At 40.9% G+C, this 20,765-nt stretch overlaps 1 protein-coding gene across 1 annotated transcript in view; it reads left to right on the forward strand.

Moving 5' to 3' along the window:
• The first annotated feature begins 200 nt into the window (after positions 1-200).
• The window catches only part of LOC149537110 (DNAJ heat shock N-terminal domain-containing protein), a 322,115-nt gene continuing 301,550 nt past the window's right edge, over positions 201-20,765 (forward strand). The window contains exon 1 of the mRNA XM_089807127.1: positions 201-371. Coding sequence (XP_089663253.1) covers positions 254-371 — 118 coding nt within the window. The 5' untranslated portion in view covers positions 201-253. The remainder of the gene's footprint in view (positions 372-20,765) is intronic.

A 20,765-nucleotide genomic window follows, 5' to 3' on the forward strand; every position in this document is an offset into this window, starting at 1 on the left:
ATTGAGCAATTGGGGGGGCTCATCATTAGTCTACACAAGAGGCGCTACTTAAGTCTGCTTGAGTTGTCTTGCTGTCCCATAGACTATTTTTGGCCTCGTGGACGTTAAAATTTTATCTCTCTATCTATCTATCTCTCCGAGAACATCTAAAGCATTAATTTCCACCGGTTAAAAAAGCGCTTCCCAGTAATTATACCGATGTTTTAAAATTTTCTGCTATTGCTTTGCCAGCACAAACACGACAAGAGGAGCCATGGCTTCGTTTGCCAGCACTGCCAGAACTTACGCGTTTCCGATTATTTTGTTTTCTTTGGGTGCCGTATGGCAGCTCTTTGTACTGCCGAGGACTTTTCCTCCAACTCACTATGAGGGTAATCAAATTTTTACAGTTCATTTCATGCAAATTATGTATTTCCGAGACTTTTCAGCTGTTTCCATGTGGACCTTAGATCATGTGATTGAAATATCTCGTAAAGCATTGCAGTCCGAGAATTGCATTGGCTTTGCTTTGTTATGCATGTTGAATTATGTAAAGGCTATTACTGTTAAATCAGATGGAAGTTATATTTGACATATCATCCCTGTGCAATCGATCTCTATCATTTAGGCGATGTTATATATAAATCATACGAGGGACTGGAGACAGGTCACAAGCTAAAATTAAGCCGAACTCAAATTTAATGGAGATTATTTAATAGGTGGCTGAAGGAGCCAACTGAAAACCCTAAAAATAGTTCTTATTCTTAGATTGTGGACAATGGCGAGCAATTTGTTTCTCTCCATCTAGTGATAACACACATTACCTTTGTAGTATTGCAGATGAATACACCAACAAGATTGAACCCCGTTTTGGCTTAAAATTTCAAAAGTTTCGTCATAGAATTTTTTATTCTGTCATAATTCTGATGGGATTTTCTCTTATTTATTTAGTTTTAACCTTTCTAATAGAAATCTTAGATAGTCACTGGCGGTCTGGGCGGCAGCCTGGGTCACAGGGATATCTTTGGAGTATATTAAAAAAATAGTCACAATGAAAATCATTTCATATCACTACTATATTGTAGGAAGTGATTCCTGGCAACCCAAATTTGGAGCTTACCGAGAAGACATATAATAGCTTTTAAGTTACTGAACCATAATAATATAAATAAATAACTGGTAAGGCAAGAAACTTAAGGACACCGGAGATAGCCTGGGAAAACCCTTCTACTTGAAGGAAAAGCCTAGCCATGCCAAAAGATAGTGCCTTTATTCAGATTAGCATAAATTATTACAACAGTCTCTGCTCCTTATGCTCCTTATGATGTCTTCAACACGCAATGATCACTCAATGAATATAATTCTGTTGCAAATAATCATTAACATGCTAGTCATGATGATCTAGATCATCCACTAAGCCCAAAAAATGTACGATACAGAATGTAGAGCCATCATAAGCTCAGACAATTAAAGAATATAAGTCTGCTGCAAATACTCATTAACATACTAGTCACAATGATCCAGATCATCCACTAAGCCCAGAAGAATCACAATACAGAATGTAGAGCCATTATAAGCTCAGAAAATTGAAATGCACAAAACTCTCTTCAACAACTATTACGATACTCACCAAAGATGTATAAGCTCGCACCCAAAGCAGTGCCACCTGAAACTTTACCACGCACAATATGCTGAACATGACTGCAAGTGTAATCAACAGCTCACCCTAAAGTTCGATATCGAAATGGTAATCACCTCGTGGCAATGAAGAGGTGAATAAGAACATCAACATTCAGCCGTTATATCCGAGCATTTATGACACATGGAAGATATAAACCAACACAAAGAATGAAGAGAGTGGCACCAAGAATGATGAGGATGTTGCCAGAAAACAGTGATGCGAGTAATCTCAAGGACGGTACCAAATCAGCATACACATGTTGTCAAGTCAAAATGAAAGGCCACACCATATCTTCTTGTTAGATGGTACTAAAAACTGATGTAAGCCATTTTACTTCTGATAGAAAAAAGTACAATAATATCTCTTCAGAGGCATGAAGGAGATTTCTTGCAGCTACTTAAACATTAACATTTCCTCTTAGCAAGAGAGAGATCATTAATATGACATAGTTTGTCTCAACCTGACAAGCACAAAGGAGCTGCAACCAGAAGGCGTCAATACCAAAACCTCATCACAAATTTTCTCAAAAATAAAAATTGTTATCTTCAGCATAACAACTTTCACCATAGCTTCTCCAAAAAGGTGAATTAGAAAAACAGAAAATAAAGTCATGGAGTCACACATATAACTTCCACCATAGCCACTTCCAAAGGGTGGATAAACAACAGCACTACATCATGGAATTTCTTCTATGACATCAACCATGCCTACTCACAAATGATAAACCTACCATACCTACTTGCAGTGGGTGGAATGAGGGCTTTCACCTCAGACTTCTTGCAGAGAAGAATGCATCCCCACCATGCCTGCTCACAGAGGGTGGATCCACCATACCTACTTGCAAAAGGTGGAAAAAGGGATTTCACCTTGAACTTCTCTCGCAGAAAAGAAATCATTACAAGGTATTTCACTTCGAACTTCTCTCGCAGAGAACAACTCATTAACAAGGGATTTCACCTTGAACTTCTCTTGCAGAGAAGAGCTCATTAACAAGGTATTTCGCCTTGAACTTCTCCCTCGCAAAGAAGAACTCATTAACAACATGTATACGAATGGCTAAGACTCTTTCTTAACAGAGACTCCCTCTTAGCTGGGGCAACATTCTCATTGCTTTGAATATCACGAAAAGAGAGTTGATTCCAAGTTGATCAAATAGGGAGCTTTAGCAGTCACACTGCCACACAAGCTTGCAAAGAATTAGGCATTCTCCCTTTGTCACACAGGCTCCCTCTGAATCTGATTTCTGCAGCTGAATAGTCTCCCTTTGAATGACATTCCTTCCTCTAATGATAATCTGAATATGTTCTTCCTCTTTAATGAAGTTAACCAATTCAGCCCCAAGGTTGTAAGCAACATTTTCCCATGTTTATCTGCACCTTCGTGTAGGTTTTCCATGGTTTATTGAGCTTGCTCGTGATTGTTTATTTCTCCCATGTTGGACTTCCCAGATTGTGGGTTTCTCTTGCGTTCTCTTTTTGTTGACTGTTGCGGCCTTCATTCCATGTGGTGCTCGCTTTCTTGGGCCTGTATGGCTGGCTTCTCATTACTGGCAGCTCCATGGACCCCCCCGCCCACTCCTGTAACTTACCAGCAGCTAGTAGACCACATTGCCAAGTTGGAAATTGAGAATTCACAGCTAAAAGACTTGATTTGTAATTTGTCTACGACAGTTATACAATTGAATTCTTAGTTTGTGGGCCTATCTTCCACACTCGACGGTGCTTCCGCTGATCTCAGACAACTTGTGGACTCTAACAACTTTTAGGTCTGTGAAATACAAGACCAATAAGCTGAATTTGTCAGTAAACATGCCTCCCTTGCTTCAGAAATTGAACAACAATTGAAGTCACGGGCTTTGGTTTGTAGCAACCCCAACTTAGTATCTCTTTCCGTTGTTGAGGAGCTTGTCCATGCCAGGTTGACCGATGAGTGCATGAAACAGGCTCGTGAACTCAATGTATGGGTTTGTGGTCTTCCTCCCCCTCCATCGACCCTCTACTTGCGGGCTACTCCTTTCTTACTGAGCGGCTGGGTATCACAGATATTTCACTTGGCAGAGCATGGATTGGGAATGATGGTACCCTTTTTCTCATATTCCTCACTTGCTAATCGCTTGTGAGTTCTTATGGCGAGGATGAAGCTATTTTCTCTTCCCATTAAGATATACGTCAATGAGGACCTCACTCAATCTCAAAGTTTAGAGCTCAACATTCATGAGGATTAGTTGTGGAGGCTATACGTACCAGTAAGTGTTCCGTACTAGGAACCTTAAAGTTGTCATTCGTGATTCTCCTCCCTCGGGTTGAGAGTCAAGATTGGTCTCCATGGTCAAATGATGCCTACGACGACAGTTGGGTGTGCGGGGATCTCCCCAAGATTCCTTGCATATCAATTGTTGGAACGACAACGATTCTCTCTAGTCCTTACCTAGTTTATTTTAGGATGTTATGGGGTCCACTAACATTGTTTTGGTTATTGAGATGCACGAGAGCCTTGTTCACCCTCTTCCCAAGATCCCAGGTTTCCAGTGGTTGTCTTCTTCAAGAGATGATGTCAGGTTCTTTGGTGGGGTTAGAGATTTTGGTGGTGTTGCATGCCTTGTTAGGGATTGCCTTCTCGGGGTGACTTCTATTGCTTATTCAAACAGTTTAGCTAGATTCATGTGGCGCTATATCAGGTTGAGGTATTCCTTTGGCAGAGACATCTTCATCCTTGTCTTCTACTTTCAATCATCGCCTTTGTCTTGTGCTATCCATAGTATAGAGGAGGGGGACCCGTATGGTGATCTCCTTGACTGTATTAGTAGATTCTCAACCGTCCTCTTCGTCTAGTGCTATCCATAGTATTGAGGAGGGGGACCCCTATGGTGACCTTCTTGACTATATTAGTAGATTCTCTGCCATGGGGGATGTCATCATCGTAGGGGACTTCAATGGCCGTACCATAGACCTTCGGACCCCCCTCCAGGATTGGATGACAGATTTTGTTTGCACTTTTGAGAGAGATGTAGGCTTTACAGGTCTTCAGTGTTTTTCCGACGATAGTGATGGTCCTCTAACACGGTTTGGTCATCACCTTTTGCACCTTTGTGAGTCTTTTGACCTCATGATCTTAATCAGACTTCCTGCTTCCTTGGATCCAACCTCTTCACCTGTTGGCCTCATTGTGGTGATGCGAGCGTGGTCGACTAAGCCCTGTCTTACTCCTCTTTCATCCCCTCCGTTAACCGCTTTTCCATCTCTTGCCTCCCTCTGGTCGATCATGCTCTCCTCAGGCTCACCTCGCCCCATTGCTAAGCTCTATGCTACAGTCCTGCACACTATCCTTTCTAGAGAGCTTGACACATGACATTGTTGTGCGAGAGGTCGGGCATGTTTTAGGACAGACTTCCAAACTATGGACCACATTCTCACTCTCCGTGCTATCATTGAGGAGGCCGAAGACCATTTGATGAAGGTTTATTGTTGCTTCGTGAATTTTTGCAAAGCTTTTAGTTCTTTTCCTTAGTCGACCTTATTTCAGAAACTTAAAGACATCGGGATTCATGAGATCCTCTTGACCGTCATTATGAGGCTCTACAAGTTGTGTTGGGTAGGTTCTGAACTCCTTAGGGCCTTTTTGACCCCATCCACAATACTATTGGGTTGAAGTAGGGGTGCCTGCTCTTCCCTACCCTCTTCAGTTTCTACATTAATGAGCTTGATACTTTACTCTAGGACTTCTTACTACCTGTTGATGGTTGCTACTTATACGAGGTCCTAATCTCCATTCTTCTCTTGGTTGATGATGTTGTTCTCCTTGCCTCCTCTCCCGATGGACTTTGCCTCCTTGATGGTCTAGCCTCCTTCTGTGACTAGAGACAACTCATAGTTAATTTGGGTAAAACTTGGGTCATGGTCTTCAACTACCTGATGACATCTCATTTGCACTTTTTCTTCCACGAGTCAGAGATTGAGATCTCCTCTACTTACAGCTATTTGGGTGTCGGATTCTTAGGATCCCATTTTAGTATGAGACTGGCCATGCAACCGTGGGTGAACAAGGGCCTTGGTTCCCTTGCTTTGCTTGAGAGACATTGCTTCTGACACTACATGCAAGACACCACATCCAAATTGACTCTTATGGATTCTCTGATTAGGTTGATGGTCCTATATGGCTTAGTGGTTTGGGGTTCCTCTCTCTTGGCCTTTGATTGGGCTTCTATTGAGTGGGTCTAGATGCTTCTCCTTCCTCATATTCTCATATGCCACTAGTCTATCGCTACCAGTATCATTTTGGCCAAGTTCAGGGCTCACCCCCTTAAACTCGGTACCATCTTCGACCTGACTTGGTTTCTGCAGCATCTTTGGGGGTTTGTTGACCCTATCAAGGGCTGCTACAAATATTCCTACTTGGCCTACCGATCCTCGGAGGTGATTGCTCTGGCTGGCCCTATTGGTCAGGCCCAATGTTAGTATGCACAAGCCTTTACTCTTCTTTGCTTGCTAGGTATTGATATTGACCTTCTACCTCTCTTTCAATACTCACAGGATACCCCCGCTCATCTCCTTCCTACCTAGTTGGAGTTGAACGGGCATGTCAAGATGGACATCTATAGGAGATACATTACACTTGGATTGATCCCTATGGGGGGCTCCATCCCAGGATTGCCTTTATCCTGAGCACTATATTGATTGTCAGGATAGTATCATTGTTTACCCCTTTAGTATCAGGCGACGCTAGACTCCTACCTTGCGTATGCCTCTAGGTTCCTTTAGAGTGACATCTCACTGGCTTCGCATCCAAACTGAACACAAGATTGACTGGGGTGACCGGATTTGCTTGCCTTGTGACATGGTAGTTATGGAGATTGAGTGGCACTTCCTATTTGATTACCTCGTTTGCTATGAGATCCATGGGAGATTCCATTGTTTATTCAAAGATTGTCGTTCCTTTGTCTTTTTCTTCAGATACATGGACTAGAAGGGCTTGGCACTCTACCTTCTCGAGGCTACACGTCTACGTGATGTCTCTTCACAGCTACAATCTCCCTCGAGACTTGGGCCCATTTTGCTCATCACCTCTTCTTCACGCTGGTCACTTCTCCTAGAGGTACCAAGTGTTCATTGGACCCCTTAGCTTCGATCTCATACGAGGACTATGAGATCTCGTAGGGACTATACAATTTGACAACAACCCTCTTCTACATGTTCTCGAAGACGGTCTTGTACCACCCCCCCGCCCTATAGTTACCCCTTTGTGCGGGGGTACTTCCTTGTCCTTGGGAAGCCTTAGTTAGTGGCCCCTACCTTCCTCTACTTCTAGCTGCCCGATGGTGTTTTTAGTTGTTCTTCCTTTTTGTTTCTTGTTTATTTGCTTTTCGCCGGGCACTGTTTGGTGTCCCTTTGGTTTGTTGTTTCTTGATTGTAACTCTCAGTCCCTTAGACCCTTTGTTGGTCTCTGGTTGGACATTAATAAATATCTTATCTTTCAACAGTGCAATATACCCTTGTCATCATTGGCCACAACATTCATATTCTTTCACTATTGTGACTTTTGTCTTTTCATCTCCACTGGCTGCAACATTCATATTCTTTCACTATTGTGACGTTTGTCTTCTCATCTCCATTTGTAATATTTCTAGGCCCCTATTCTTCTATTGACAATGAACTTTTTATATCATCGTCATTTGTTGCAAGCCCCTCAAGATTGATTGCAACAACATCTTCATCCCCAAGAATTGACACACTTTCTTCTGCTGCAAATAATTACTCCATCTTCTTTATCACTTGTCTTAGTAGGAGATATCCTCCATCCTTGCCTATCACCATATCATATATAGGACACTCAAGGACATCATATCAACTTTGCTGCGACCACTTCAGTGCTCACTACTTTTAATTTTCCATACTAGAACATCGTTGCATCCATTTCCTCTTCTCCACTTTTTTTTTTCCCATCCCTTCCATCATACATGTCTCTGCTGCAAACTTATTATTTTCTACTTCTTTTTCATTTCCTGCAATCAAAATACCATTAGACGAATAGTACTTCTTTAAGGCATCCATAGCAGCCTCAATCTTTTTTTACTTATTCAATAAGAGAGTTTTTAAATCTACTTTCTTGCCATTCTTCCCAACACTGCTCCTAAAATAAAAGTCCTGCATGTCTTTAGTGACCTATCTTGTCCTCTTATTCGAAGACATCTTTTGTATCAACAATTTTTTAGAGATTCACATTGCCCTTTGCTATCACAGGTAGTCTCCACGTCAAACTCTCATACCCCAGACATTATTTTCACCATACCAACAGTTCTGTGGCTCTAATACAAAATGATGTAGACAAGATTGGGGATGCTGCCTTTTCTTCCTTTTCTGCCCAAATCCTGATTCTGTGCTCTATCATGTTCCAAAAAGCCTACCAAGGAGTGGGTTGAACATAATAGTTTGGTAGTTAGAATTGCTATTACGATCACCACTCTTGTGTAGGGGTGTAACAATGCTCGTAGTCCATTTTGTTGGGAAACCACTTTGAATGATTGTTAAGAGTTCTTTGAATATGAGGAGCAAGCAGCCCTGTTCCCCATTTTAGGACTTCAGCATGTAACCCATGAATGTCTTTTGCTTTATTACTTGTCAATATCTTTATACGTTGTCTGGCATCTCCCGTTGAAAAAAGTTCGTTTGAAGTGTTGATTATGGGAGTATTACTTTTATCTTGTATTCGTTCACAAAGGAAATTTGCATAGTCAAGCCGCTAAGCATTTGGTATATTTTCTTTTCCGTTCAATTTCTCAGTTGTTGAAGTTCTCCCCAAAATCCTTTGGGAACATGTTTACCCAAAGAAATTAATTCTTTTCTTCTTGAGATAACATAGCTTTTCTCTGTAGATTCTATTAATTTCTCATAAATTCTTTTGTTTTCCTTGTCCATTTTGTTCTCTTTGGCTATTCTTTTAGCAGCCTTACAATCTTCATCATACAACGGATTAGACAAGAAAGTGTTCCCCTTTCTTAGGTCGATACCTTTGCATATTTTTGGAGCTTTATGAATTAATGGAACCAACAATCTGCTGCATATGTGATCTTAAATGCCCTTCCTTGTTTGGCCTTTGTATTGATGAGTTGGAGGAGTTCCTTTAGGAACATTTGCTTCTTGGGAATGATTGTTTTTTGCACCAGGTTTTGATCTCTATCTTGCTCTTGGTGGATGATGTGATCCTCTAGGTTTCATCTCCAGAGTGTTTACAAAGACTTCTTGATGGTCTTGCTTCTATCATGACAATTGAAAGTTAACTTGGGCAAGACGAAGGTGATGGTCTTCAATAGCCTAAAGACCTCTCATCTGCACTTTTTTCCCAGGGCGTTAAGGTGGAGATCTCTTACACTTCTTTGGGGGTTGAGTTTTGGGGTCTTCGTTTTAGCATGAGAACCGCCCTTCAACCTCGCATTAATAAAGGGTATGGTTCTTGGTGGCCTAACAAATCCATCAACCTCTTGGGCTATGATTGGTTCGGAGATGTTTGGAGCACACCAAGCCACCTGCACTCTTATTGGCTCAACCACAAATGTTAAAGCGCAAAGGGGCATTCATGTGGCCCCTACTTTTCGGCCTTATGTGGGTGGCCAAAAAAGAACGATGCAGGCGGGTAACTTTCCATCCTCCAGAACAATATACAAATAGGGGCCGACCTTGGCTGTTTTGATAGTGTTCTGATATCACTTTTAGGACACCACATCCACGATGGCTCTTATGGACACTTTGATAAGACCTACAATCCTTTATGGCTAGGTGGTTTGGGGACCCTCATTACTTGAGTTCGACTGGGCCTTAACTAAGCAGATCCAGACCCTCCTTTGACACATTATCAGATATAGAGAGTCCATCCCCCACAACATTTTCCTCCCTGAGTTTGGTGCCCACCCTTTCAGGCTTGGTACCATTTTTGACTTGGTTTGGCACTTGCACCACCTTCTTTGTTTCATAGACTCGCATGAAGGGTGCTACAAATTCATACCTTGCTTACACGACTTGAAGGCCATTCTGGTTTCCGGATCCTCGGGTCATGTTCGGTGCTGGTTTGCTTAGGATGCTGCTCTTCCTAGTTTAATTAGGATCGAGATGGATTGTCTTCCAACTTTAGTACCCTCTCAATGCTTGTGCTCATCTCCTTTTGTCTTGGCAGGAGCTGAATATGCACATCAGATTGGACATTTACATGCACTATATCCATACCACTTGGGTGAGCTCCCTTGGGGGGATTCGCCCAAAGATGCCTTCCATGTAAGCACTTTCTTTAGATTCAAGACGAGATCATTGTCCAAATTTCCTATCTTTCCCACCACTCGTCGTATGCCCTCTACATTTCGCTTGACTCCTTGAGAGTGGGATTGCTTAGGCTCCGTATTTAGATTGACCATGACATGGCTAGGGAGGATAGGATTTGCCAGATTTGTAGCTTAGGTGAGGCCGAGATAGAGACACATTTCATATTTCATTGCCCTAACTATTATGAGATCGTGGATTTTTTTTATTACTTGTTTAGGGATTCTTGGTCCCTCTCCACCTTCAGATACATTGATTAGAGGCGGCTTGCGTTCTACTTCCAGGAAGTCTTGTGGCTTCAAGACCACTCTCTACAACATCAACACCCCATGAGATGATATCTTGATCAACTCGTCACCTTCTTTACGATAGTTTCTCGTGTACATGGTACTAAACATTTGCTTAGTCCCACCTCAGGTTATGCTAGATCTGTGAGGCCTCGTGGGAATCCTAATCAACAACATTTTTATTCATTGTTTTCTCCCTCTCCCAAGGTTCGTTGGAGATGACTTGAGGTTCCCTCTTGTCCTTCGGCCTATCCTTAGGTTTTGGATTATTTCTCGGGCTCTTAGAGCCACTAGTGAGTTTTTCTTTTGTGTTGTTTCCTGGTTCTATTGTTTTGTTTTCTTTCCTCGGGCACTGTTTGGTGTCCCTACTGTGGGCTGACCTTCTCTTTTGTGTTGCGGATCCCTTGGACCCTCATTGCGATCTCTTGTTGGACATTAATAAATTTTCCTTATCTCCCTATCTTCCTTGCATGAAAAATTACCTTTTGGTATTTCAAGATGCTGATCCAAGGCAGAAACAAATAAGTTTGGGTTTTTTTGATTCATGACGATTTTTCCTTGTTTTTGACTATTCTTAAGTGAGAGACCACTCTCTCTTTTTTGAGAATTATAACTATGAACTTCAAAATTCAGAAAAAGTGGCATGCCATCAGATTTCAGCTCAAAAGGACATGTCCTAGTATTTAAAATCTAACAATCTCAGAGTAGAGTTTTAATAGCACAAAACATAATCAAGAACACTTCGTCCATTATATTTTTCACAAGTAATGCCTCTGAACGTGGCCACATTTTCATTCCGTTACAAATAAAAAAATCATACAAGCGACAAACACCTAAAAGTTCTGCCCCAAAATGAGACATGGTTCCCTATTGGTCTTGTGAAGCCCGTTCCCAAACACGATCTCTGTTTTCCTCTGATCATAAGGGATTTTCAACTTCCCTACTCTCGCTGTTCAACTGAATAGCCCGATTATTTGCTGTCCTTGCAGTAAAAACTCTTACCAAACTCTCTCACTCTCTCTCTCTCTCTTTCTCAAAGTGCTAAAATAGATGTCTTTTTTTAACACTGTATAAAGATCTACATTATCAAGATTCTCCTTTTTGTATACTTTTGATTTTTCTGGGGCAAAATATCATGCAGCCAGCCATATCGTATCATCATTATCTGCTATTTTCAACCATATAAATTGCTTATTAGGGTCCTCTTTTTCATGTTATCTCCCATACTTCTTTGATTAAGACTGCAGTGCCTCCATCTCCATTTCTTGTTTGCGACACTTCATTCCACACTGAGATTTTCTTGCAACCTTCAATTTTTGGAACTTTGCAACCCTCATGCTTGTGTGTTAGAAGTAGGGAATACTGAGGTGGGCGGGAGGGGACAGGGTGTGCAGGGGGTGAATCAGTATTCCACTAACAACTTTGTGCCCAACTATGGATATCAATTACAAACTGTAAATTTGCATAAATCAGTAAACTGAAAAGTACTATCATGCATGACATAAGGGGACTCATAACACCATATTTTGTTAATTAGGGAAACCCTGGCCAAAAGATAACCCCGGTGGGGATGGTACCCACAAAATGATCCACTAATCAAATGTATCTTGTGAAAGATAGACCCTGTTAGGAGTCTTTTACATGCATATAGTGTATCTGTCCTTATTAGAGGTCTAGGCCTTGTTAGAAGCCTCAACTCTGTTAGGAGTTACAAGTACAATATATAAGGTAAGCTCACTACCCAAACAAGCATATGCAACTTTACAAGTTGTATAGATAGATACCAAAGTCTTGACTGTGCTGATATCTTGAATATCTGATCAGTCCTTGAAGTTCCTTGCATCCAAAGCATTCATACAAATGCCTACTCTGCTCTGACCATCAATTTCACATCTATACAATACCAACAAAGTGCGCATGACACAATTACATCATTACAATACAATTGCATGGATCACTAAACAAAATTATTCTTCCTTAGTACCAAATTCTGTAAACTGTTGGCCTTGATCATCTTCACACGTTTCCAATACTCAAAATTAAAATCTGCCACGTAAGGGTTAACATCTAGCATGTTGTCACTACCTTGTCAAGTTCTTAGTTTGATAAGTCAAATCAACTGTTTGTCCAAAATGCCAATACTCTATTGACTGCTCTGTTTCTGCAGTATCAAACTTGTCTTGAGCGTATCTTTCCAAAACATATGCAAAACTAAACATAAAGTTCAATGGCCTTAAACACATCTTCTATAATGTCCAAACTATCTTCCTTTAAGCTTGCAAGCTTATATCTGCTCTTTGTAAACTTCGCCGAACAAAATACTTTGACTGCGCACTGCTTCTTTGCATCATACTTAGACAATTTTCTATGTTACTTCATACTAACTTTAATGCTTGTCATTAGCGTATGTCATAACGTTGACATAAATGACAACTCCTAGTTACTCACCTTAGTCAAATTGCCAACAATCTCCATGTTTGGCATTGATGGCAACATGATGAAAAATTGTCAAAGTGTAAGCCATGTCTTTTCAAAATTGCAAAAAGTTCAAAATTTCAAAACTTAGTGGCCAATACAAAATGTCAAAATGTGGATCATTCATATACACTGATATTATGCTCTATACATGTCATGTCCCCTCTCTAGCGACATAACTTCTACCAGGGATTTGCCTATCATTGACTCTCGTAGGCAAATGATTTTGGAAGAGAGAGTCATTCTGTTGGCAGATGATTACATTCTTGCTCTTAGAAGGTTATTATCCAGTAAGTGGGGCCTACTTGTCTTAATGTCGAATTGAGGTTGTACTTTAACTTTATAAAGTTATTTATTTAATTTTATAAAGTTAATTAACAATAAAATACATTATAATAAGTTGTTGTGGAAGCTTCCAGCGACTTCTCAAAAAGTAAATAAATAGAGGACAAGAGGCACCCATTTGGACAAGCGTTTTGTGGATTCTACTTCTTCTTCAGCTGGAGTGATTTGTAGTCATTTGGTCTGCAAATTCTCAATTTATATTTGGGAACGAAAACTCCCATTGATAAGCAATTTTGAGGGTGTGAGATATCACCTGAATTATTGCAAAACAGGAGGTGGTGTTACAGTCATCTCATCAGGGCAGAAATCTGTGGCCTAAGGCCAAACTTTGTGGTTTGTTGACAGTGGAGGAAGGAATTAACTAGTGCTGAATTGGAGGAACTTGAAGGAAACTGGAGACACATTTGTGATTATTAATTACCTGTACCTGGTTGAATCTGCAACCGAATCATTACTTGGTCTTACCTGTGCTCAGACGGCTTAACCCACGTCAGGATTGGCATCTCAGCGGAAGGTATAAATTTATTGGAAGATCGCAGTGTGAGCAGAAGGGAGTAACGGAACAGATCGGGGACAGGCTGAGAAGATTTCAGACCCGTTCTCCTGTCTACTTACCATCAGCCGATATTAATAAGCGGAAGTCGTGACTTCCTCATTACGATTCGGGTGTCTCCCTATAGTCTCCGTATATTATGGGACCCCTTTCAGGAGTATGAAAAAAACATTAAATAATCAGGTCGGGAGTTTTTTTTTAGAAGTCGATTTGGATTACTGGCAAAGATTTAAAAATTACGGGTCATGCATCCAAGAATAGTCCGACTACTTTGACAGATGGAATGCATCAATCTGGACCAGATTTAAGGGGGAAAAAAAATTGCCGACAGTACTCCAGATATGGCTCGAATTACAGGTTTTACAATTTTTCTTTGATTATTAAAAATTATAGAAAATTCGTCTTATCCTTGTCCAATCTAATTTGTGCTATTCATTCCAAGATGGATTGTTATTGAAAACAAGGACTGGTTATTCTGATCTACCCTAAATAAAAATCTTTTTCCTATTGGCATCATCATTGAATTTGTTCAGCTAGTCCAACTGGTGAATTATTGGTATCATTATCTTTTGTGTTTGCAAGTATTTGATAAATTTCCACAGTTTAGTATTGTTCTTAGTAGCCATCATAGTAGGGCCATTTTAATACAATCCATACTCCATCTTGATTGCACTCTTTATCTATAAAATGCTCCCCCTTAGTATATACTTGGTGATGTGTACATACCTTGCATATTAATCAATAATTTTCAGGATTCATTCTCCCATCAATATTTTCATGACTCCTTCTCCCATCAATATTTTTTATGAATGCTCCTGCAATTTTTCTAAGTGCCTCCCCCCCGATGACCTCCCCTGCGATTTCTCCCGTGATTACTCCCGTATCGTTATCGTCCTTCGTTGCAACCATCATTCTCCTGTTTGTGGTCGTCCATGGCTCCCGCATATAGTGATCGCAGGTGTCCAGTTTTTGAAGGTTGTAAGAATTTACGTGAGCATCTAGTGTCTGGTGTCGGGTTACTTCTGCTTGACGTTTTTCGTGCTTCTTCGCGGGTCTTTAGCTATGTGGGCATTCCTCCCTTTTATTGCTCTATAGCCTTTTCGCAACTTTTTCGTTGGTGCTCATGCCCTACCTATTCTGCTCTACTCGCAATTTTTCTTGCTATGGCTGATTGGCTCTCCTCCTCTTCTCATTTGTAATGGGTGTTACAGGATCTTTTAACCATTTCGTGGCAGATCGCGGGTTTGCTGTGCTGGTTTGTGGGTTTGATTTGCCGGTTTGTGGGTTTACTGTGATGGTTTTTATCAGTGTGATCTTCACCTACGTTTGCTCTCGGGGTGCCTATGTTTGATGGGTTTTATGCTGCAGATTTTTTATGCAGGCAATTGATCGTCCTCTTTCACAACTCTCCTCTTATTGACATTTTTGGGGTTTGAGGTTTTTCTACAATGACTACAGGTGACTGTGACCTGCCACAACATCCACAACATCAACCTCTAACTTATCAGCGTTTATGTAATCGGGTTATGAAGCTTGAAGTTGATAATACAACACTCGGAGAATAGGTTGCTTCACTTACAGTTGAAATCTCAGAGGTCAAAATGTCTACAGCATTGAACACCATGAGTTTCAAATGATTTTCCGACACCTTTATCTTTGAAATGGCAAGCGTAAAATCCAATGTTCAATCTGTTATTGAACAACTTGAAGGGTTAGATAAAATCAAGGATCAACAAACTCAAATGGCTACAATACTTTCCTCTTTGACTGTTGAAATTGAACAAAAGGTGAGATCTTGGGCCTCTCTCTGCACCAACACAGATACTACTACACCTCGATCGAGTTTGGATAAGATAATGCAGGGAAAGATTGATGATGAGCACGTTCGTTGTGCATGTAAGCTCAACTTGTGCGTTTGAGGCCTCTCACCCTCTGCGGATCCTATGGTTGCTGGACATTCTTTCCTCTTTGATCAACTCAGTTTATCCGATATCACTTTAGACAAGTGTTGGTTTGGTAATGGTGATACCCTCTTCATCAGATTTCTCTCCCTTTTTGATAGGCTTCGGTCACTTAGAGTGAAGAGAAAATTGTTCTCTCTCCCCTCTAAGATTTATCTTGACAATCTTACTAAGGCATAGGTTATAGAGCTGAAACATGCACGAGGAATTGTGGCAAAGGCTAGGCGGCCAGAAAAGTGGGTTGTCATTAGGAATCTTAGAGTTGTGATTCGTGATTCTCCTCCTGTTGGGTGGGTTGAGAGGGCAACCTCCAAGACTAGATGACGGCTTTGGCAACAGTCCGACAAGAGGAAATTCCCTTCTCTTCTTGTCAACTGCTGGAATGGTAACGGATCTTTATGATCATTACTTGGTCCTTTTACGATGCAGTGGGGTCTGTTGATATTTTGGCCGTTACTGAGACTTATGAGAGTCCCATGCACGCTCTTCTTGGGTATCCGGGTTACCAGTGGCTGTTAGTTTGCAGAGATGAGGTCCGTACTTCTAGTGGGGTCCGTGGGTCAGGTGAAGTTGCTTGTTTGATTAGAGATGACATTTTTAGGTTGACTTCCGTAGTTCACTTTGACGCCTTTGCCAAATTTATGTGGGTCCGTATTGGGCATCGTAATCACCATCAGAGGGACATCTTTCTTGCGGTTTGCTATTTTCAACCGACCTCTTCTCCTTATGCCATTAATGATTTGGAGAATAGCGACCCTTTTGGTGATCTTCAAGAGAGTATCTCACAGTTTATGGCCATGGGTGATATCATTATTCTTGGAGACTTCAATGCATGCACTAGGGACCTCCGGCCTCCTATACATGACTGTGGCTCGGATTTGATCTATACTTTTGAGTTAGATCTGATCAGTATGGGACTCCGGCGTACCTCAGATGATGCTTTTGGTCCTCTTTCTTGATATGGTCATCACCTCCTTCAGTTATGTGAGTCTTTTGATTTATTGCTTCTGAATGGGTTATCCTTTTATTCGAGCTCCCATATCTTTACCTGCTAGCCTCACTGTGGTGGTGCGAGTGTAGTGGACTATGTCATCATCTCCTCTTCATTCATTCCCTCCATTTATCGTTTCACCATTTCTCGCCTCCTTTTTGCTGACCATGCTCTCCTTAGCATTACTATCCGCTTTTCTTCATGTTTAGTACCTTCTTTGCAGCCCTCCCCCACCTGGTCAAACACTATCTGCATGCCTACAAGATTTCGCTTTTTTGAGGGTGATGGTGAGCTTTTTTCCTATCATCTTAAGAGACTCCTGACACCTGCTAGTTTTACCGACTCTCAGGCGGTCTCGGTCATGTTTGACTTACTTGCTCTTGCTATACGATTTTTGCTCTCCTATCCATTCCTCAATGCCCCCCTCCTCTTAGATCTAAGCGTTAGAGTACTCGTCCTATGATTAAATGGTTTGATGATGATTGTAAAGCTTTTCATTGATCTGTTTGTTCTGCCTTTGAGACTCATTCTCCTGACCTCGCCCACCTGCATATTTCTTATCTTCGTTTCCTTTTCCATAAGAAGTGTTCTTTTGCTTATTCTCAGTGTAGATTCCTTTGCTCCACACTCATCTAGGATCCCTAGAGTTTTTGGTGCACCCTTTTCCCTCGGTGCTCCCCCCGTCCTCCATCCTTGACTTCCGCTATTTGACTTCCCATACCATTTTGTTGTATGATATTACGGATCAGCCTTCCTTTCATTCCATTCCATGTCCTTTTCGTCATCTGTTCACTTCCTCTTGTATCTTTGATGCTATTAGATCCATGAGATGTAGTAGACCTGCAGATGAGGATGGTTTCGAGGCAGAACTCTTCAAACTTGGTGCTTCAGTTCTTGGTTCATATCTTCCTACACTCTTTAATAGAGTTGTTTGTAATTGATTTCCTGAGACATGGTGGAGGCATGTAATTTATTCTATCCATAAGTCTGGACCTGCTTCGGACCCAGGTAACTATAGGACTATCATGATCGGACATACCTTTGCCAAACTCTACACTACTACTCTTAGCACCATGTTATTTGGAGAGCTAGATAGGAGAGGTTGCAGAGCTAAAGGGCAAGCTGGTTTTCATACTGACTATCAAACTATGGATCATATCTTCACTCTGCAGGCTATTATTGAGGAGGCTAAGCATCGCTTTGAGAAAGTCTACTTCTGTTTTGTGGATTTCCATAAAGCTTTTGATTCTGTTCCTAGAATGGTCTTATTTCAGAGATTTCGTAAGATTGGGATCTCAGATATGCTTTTGACTGCACACCTTCCAACGTATGAGAGAGCTCCCACAGGTTCATCTCACATAGATATGAACAAGTGCTTTTTAAATTGATATCTTGGTCTCTCTTTCACATCACATATAGTAGGGGTTTCCATAGTCTTAAATTCCTTCAATTAACTCAAATTCAAGTGCAAATATAACCTCGCGTAGTCGATAAATACGTTTCAGATCGCATTTAGGGCATCCATTGTCAAAGCTCCAAATCTCTCCAATTTTCCTTCAGATCTCTTTGCTAGCTATTTGCACTTGCTCAAAGTTCAAATGGTGATAAAATTCTTGCTTTTTGACCCTTAATCTGTTTATCATCTCGAGTAAACTCGTTTATTCCATACTATGAAAGCAATGAAGCATAACACAAATAAGATATCACAATGTTTCAAGCAACCTTACTACTTATTTCATTGATATTCATTCAAGTACATCATATGACAATGCTCTTAAGAGTTTTGATGATATCTATTCCTGTTTAGGAGAATGTACATACAGTATCCCAAGTCTTGCTTCCTTCAGTAATTGACACTACTTAACACAATCAATTATTGACTATTCTAAAAAGACTTTACAAATATTATTGGCAACATCATTCCCCCCACAGAGAAAGTCATCTCTAGATGACGAACACAAAATGGGGATAATGCTCAATACATAACATAGAAGAAAACAAGCTAAGATGAGGAAGAAGGAAGCGTCCTTGGAGCTGGTTGGGATGCTGCGGGAGGGTTCAACTTCTTCCAAAGATGGTACACCTGCTGGGTACGGATATCCAAATCTGCTTGTGAGTGTGAGTTTGCCTCCACTGCCTCCTTTAACATGAGTGCAACATCCTATAGTTCAGCTTCCTTTCTTTTGCATGCCTCCTTGGCTTCGACTAATTGTGTCTCCATCACACACTTCTCCTTTGTAACCTTTGTTGATGTTAGTTTTGTACCATTGCATAACATATAGCAATTGAATACTTGATATAGAATATCAAACACTCAATCCCTCTCTTGAAAAGTAAATGCTCATGAAGACATGAGAAAAGCTCCAATGTTCCTTACACCTGTGGATACTAACTTAGTTATATTAATGTGATTTGCTGGTTAATCACATAGGCGGCCTTATGTTGTTCATTCAAGGATTGTCAAACTCTTGTTGTGATGGTGATGATGTCTGGCTTTGTAAAGTATATGAGTGCCAAATAATGTTGATGGTGATGATGATGGAGTGTATGTCTACCAATGATGCTTCTCCTTTTCTAACTTTCTTCTTAAATGAACTCCAACTACTCAACTACTTACTACTTCACCTCTACTCCTATGAATGGAAAGATTAGCAAATAGACGGGGATCAAATTTGATGAAAGCTTACCAGCGGCTTTACCTCCATAGATGCAATGTTTCAAGGGAAAAAGACTAGCTTACCACACAAGGCTTGCTAACAAGCTGCTAGGATGCTAGTGGCCTAGTTTATAGATCTCTATCAAACATCCTCTAATATCACCATGCAACTATCCATCTACTCTTACTATTAACAACTTTCTTGAAATAAAATCTACTTTAACAACAATGAAATTTAACTCTAACTATTGGAAGTAGAAACCACGCAATAACACTAAGTGTTCTTAATCACCATGCAAGTCACAACAATGATAAAGAAACAATTTTGGTATTATCTAAAGCAACAATTTTTTTCAACCCTTTACAAATGAGAGCAAATGGACTTATATAGGGGCTAAAATTACAACCAACGGTAGAGATTAAGAGGCAAAATCAACGATCCAGATCGAATCCCAGAAACCCTAATTAGGGTTGCCACCCTATTAGCCAATGAGAAGGCGCCACCTCATCAGACCAATGAAAAAAGGAAAAGTGGCAACCAATGAGAAGGCACCAAAATGGTAGCCAATCAGAACCAGACACCTATCCTACCCAAAAGAAAGGAGAAATTGCCATTTGGGCTTACATTGAATGATTTTCTAATATAATTCTACCCTTTTCTTTCATCTTTTTAGCCAAGGCAATGAACTTGGCTAGCTTGTTGTTGACTTCCTTCATGAGAGGGCAAGGCATGTGCCTCATCTTGTTGCTCGCCGCTTGCAGTGTCTTCTCATGATCCTTCTCATATAGTTTCGCATATTCGATAAAGGCCTCAAGGGAGGCAAGGGTCCCAAAAGCTTCTTCCTGATGGCAACCTTCCCCAACTCATCCAATCTCGATCCAAATTCTGTCTCATTGACGGTTCTCCTCTTTGATATCTTCAAAATCAAGTGCAACCCCAACATCGCTTATCATGCTTGAAATAGAAGTATCAACGCCCAGGCCACATGTGCTATGCAATCTCATTCTGTATCTCTTCAAGTATCCTCAATCTAATGGTCAAGGCAACAAACCAAGACTCCACTGTACTCATTCGTCCTTCATCTTCCAACTTGGTTCTTTCCAAATATCTCTCCGGTAGCTCAATAAATGCCTGTAACCTAGGAATGGCTAAGTCCTTGACTGGAAGGAAATCCTTCCACTCCCTTTCAAATGTTTTGAATTTGTCTCTAATAGCCATCAATGACTTGAATGTCGAGATAAAGGAAGGGAAGAAATTTCGCCCATCTTGAATTATATCATTGGTCCAATCTTTGACTTTGCGTAGCTGAGCCGATATCTCTTCTATGTTGCTCTCGCTGTCTTACGGAAGGGCTGCCTGGTGCAACTATTGGATAGGCTGGCAATCTCTCCAATATTTGTTTTCGGCCTCCAACTTTACAATCCTCTCGTTTGCATTGTTCAACCTTTCTCTAATTGAAACCATGCCTTCCTTTCCTTACATTCCATGTCATTTGTGATTCTTCCCAAGTTATGCTCTACTATTTCATACTCC

This window comes from Cupressus sempervirens, chromosome 10 (assembly GCF_028749045.1).
Source record: "Cupressus sempervirens isolate cs-2001-9-10 chromosome 10, ASM2874904v1, whole genome shotgun sequence".
Classification (NCBI taxonomy): Eukaryota; Viridiplantae; Streptophyta; class Pinopsida; order Cupressales; family Cupressaceae; genus Cupressus; species Cupressus sempervirens.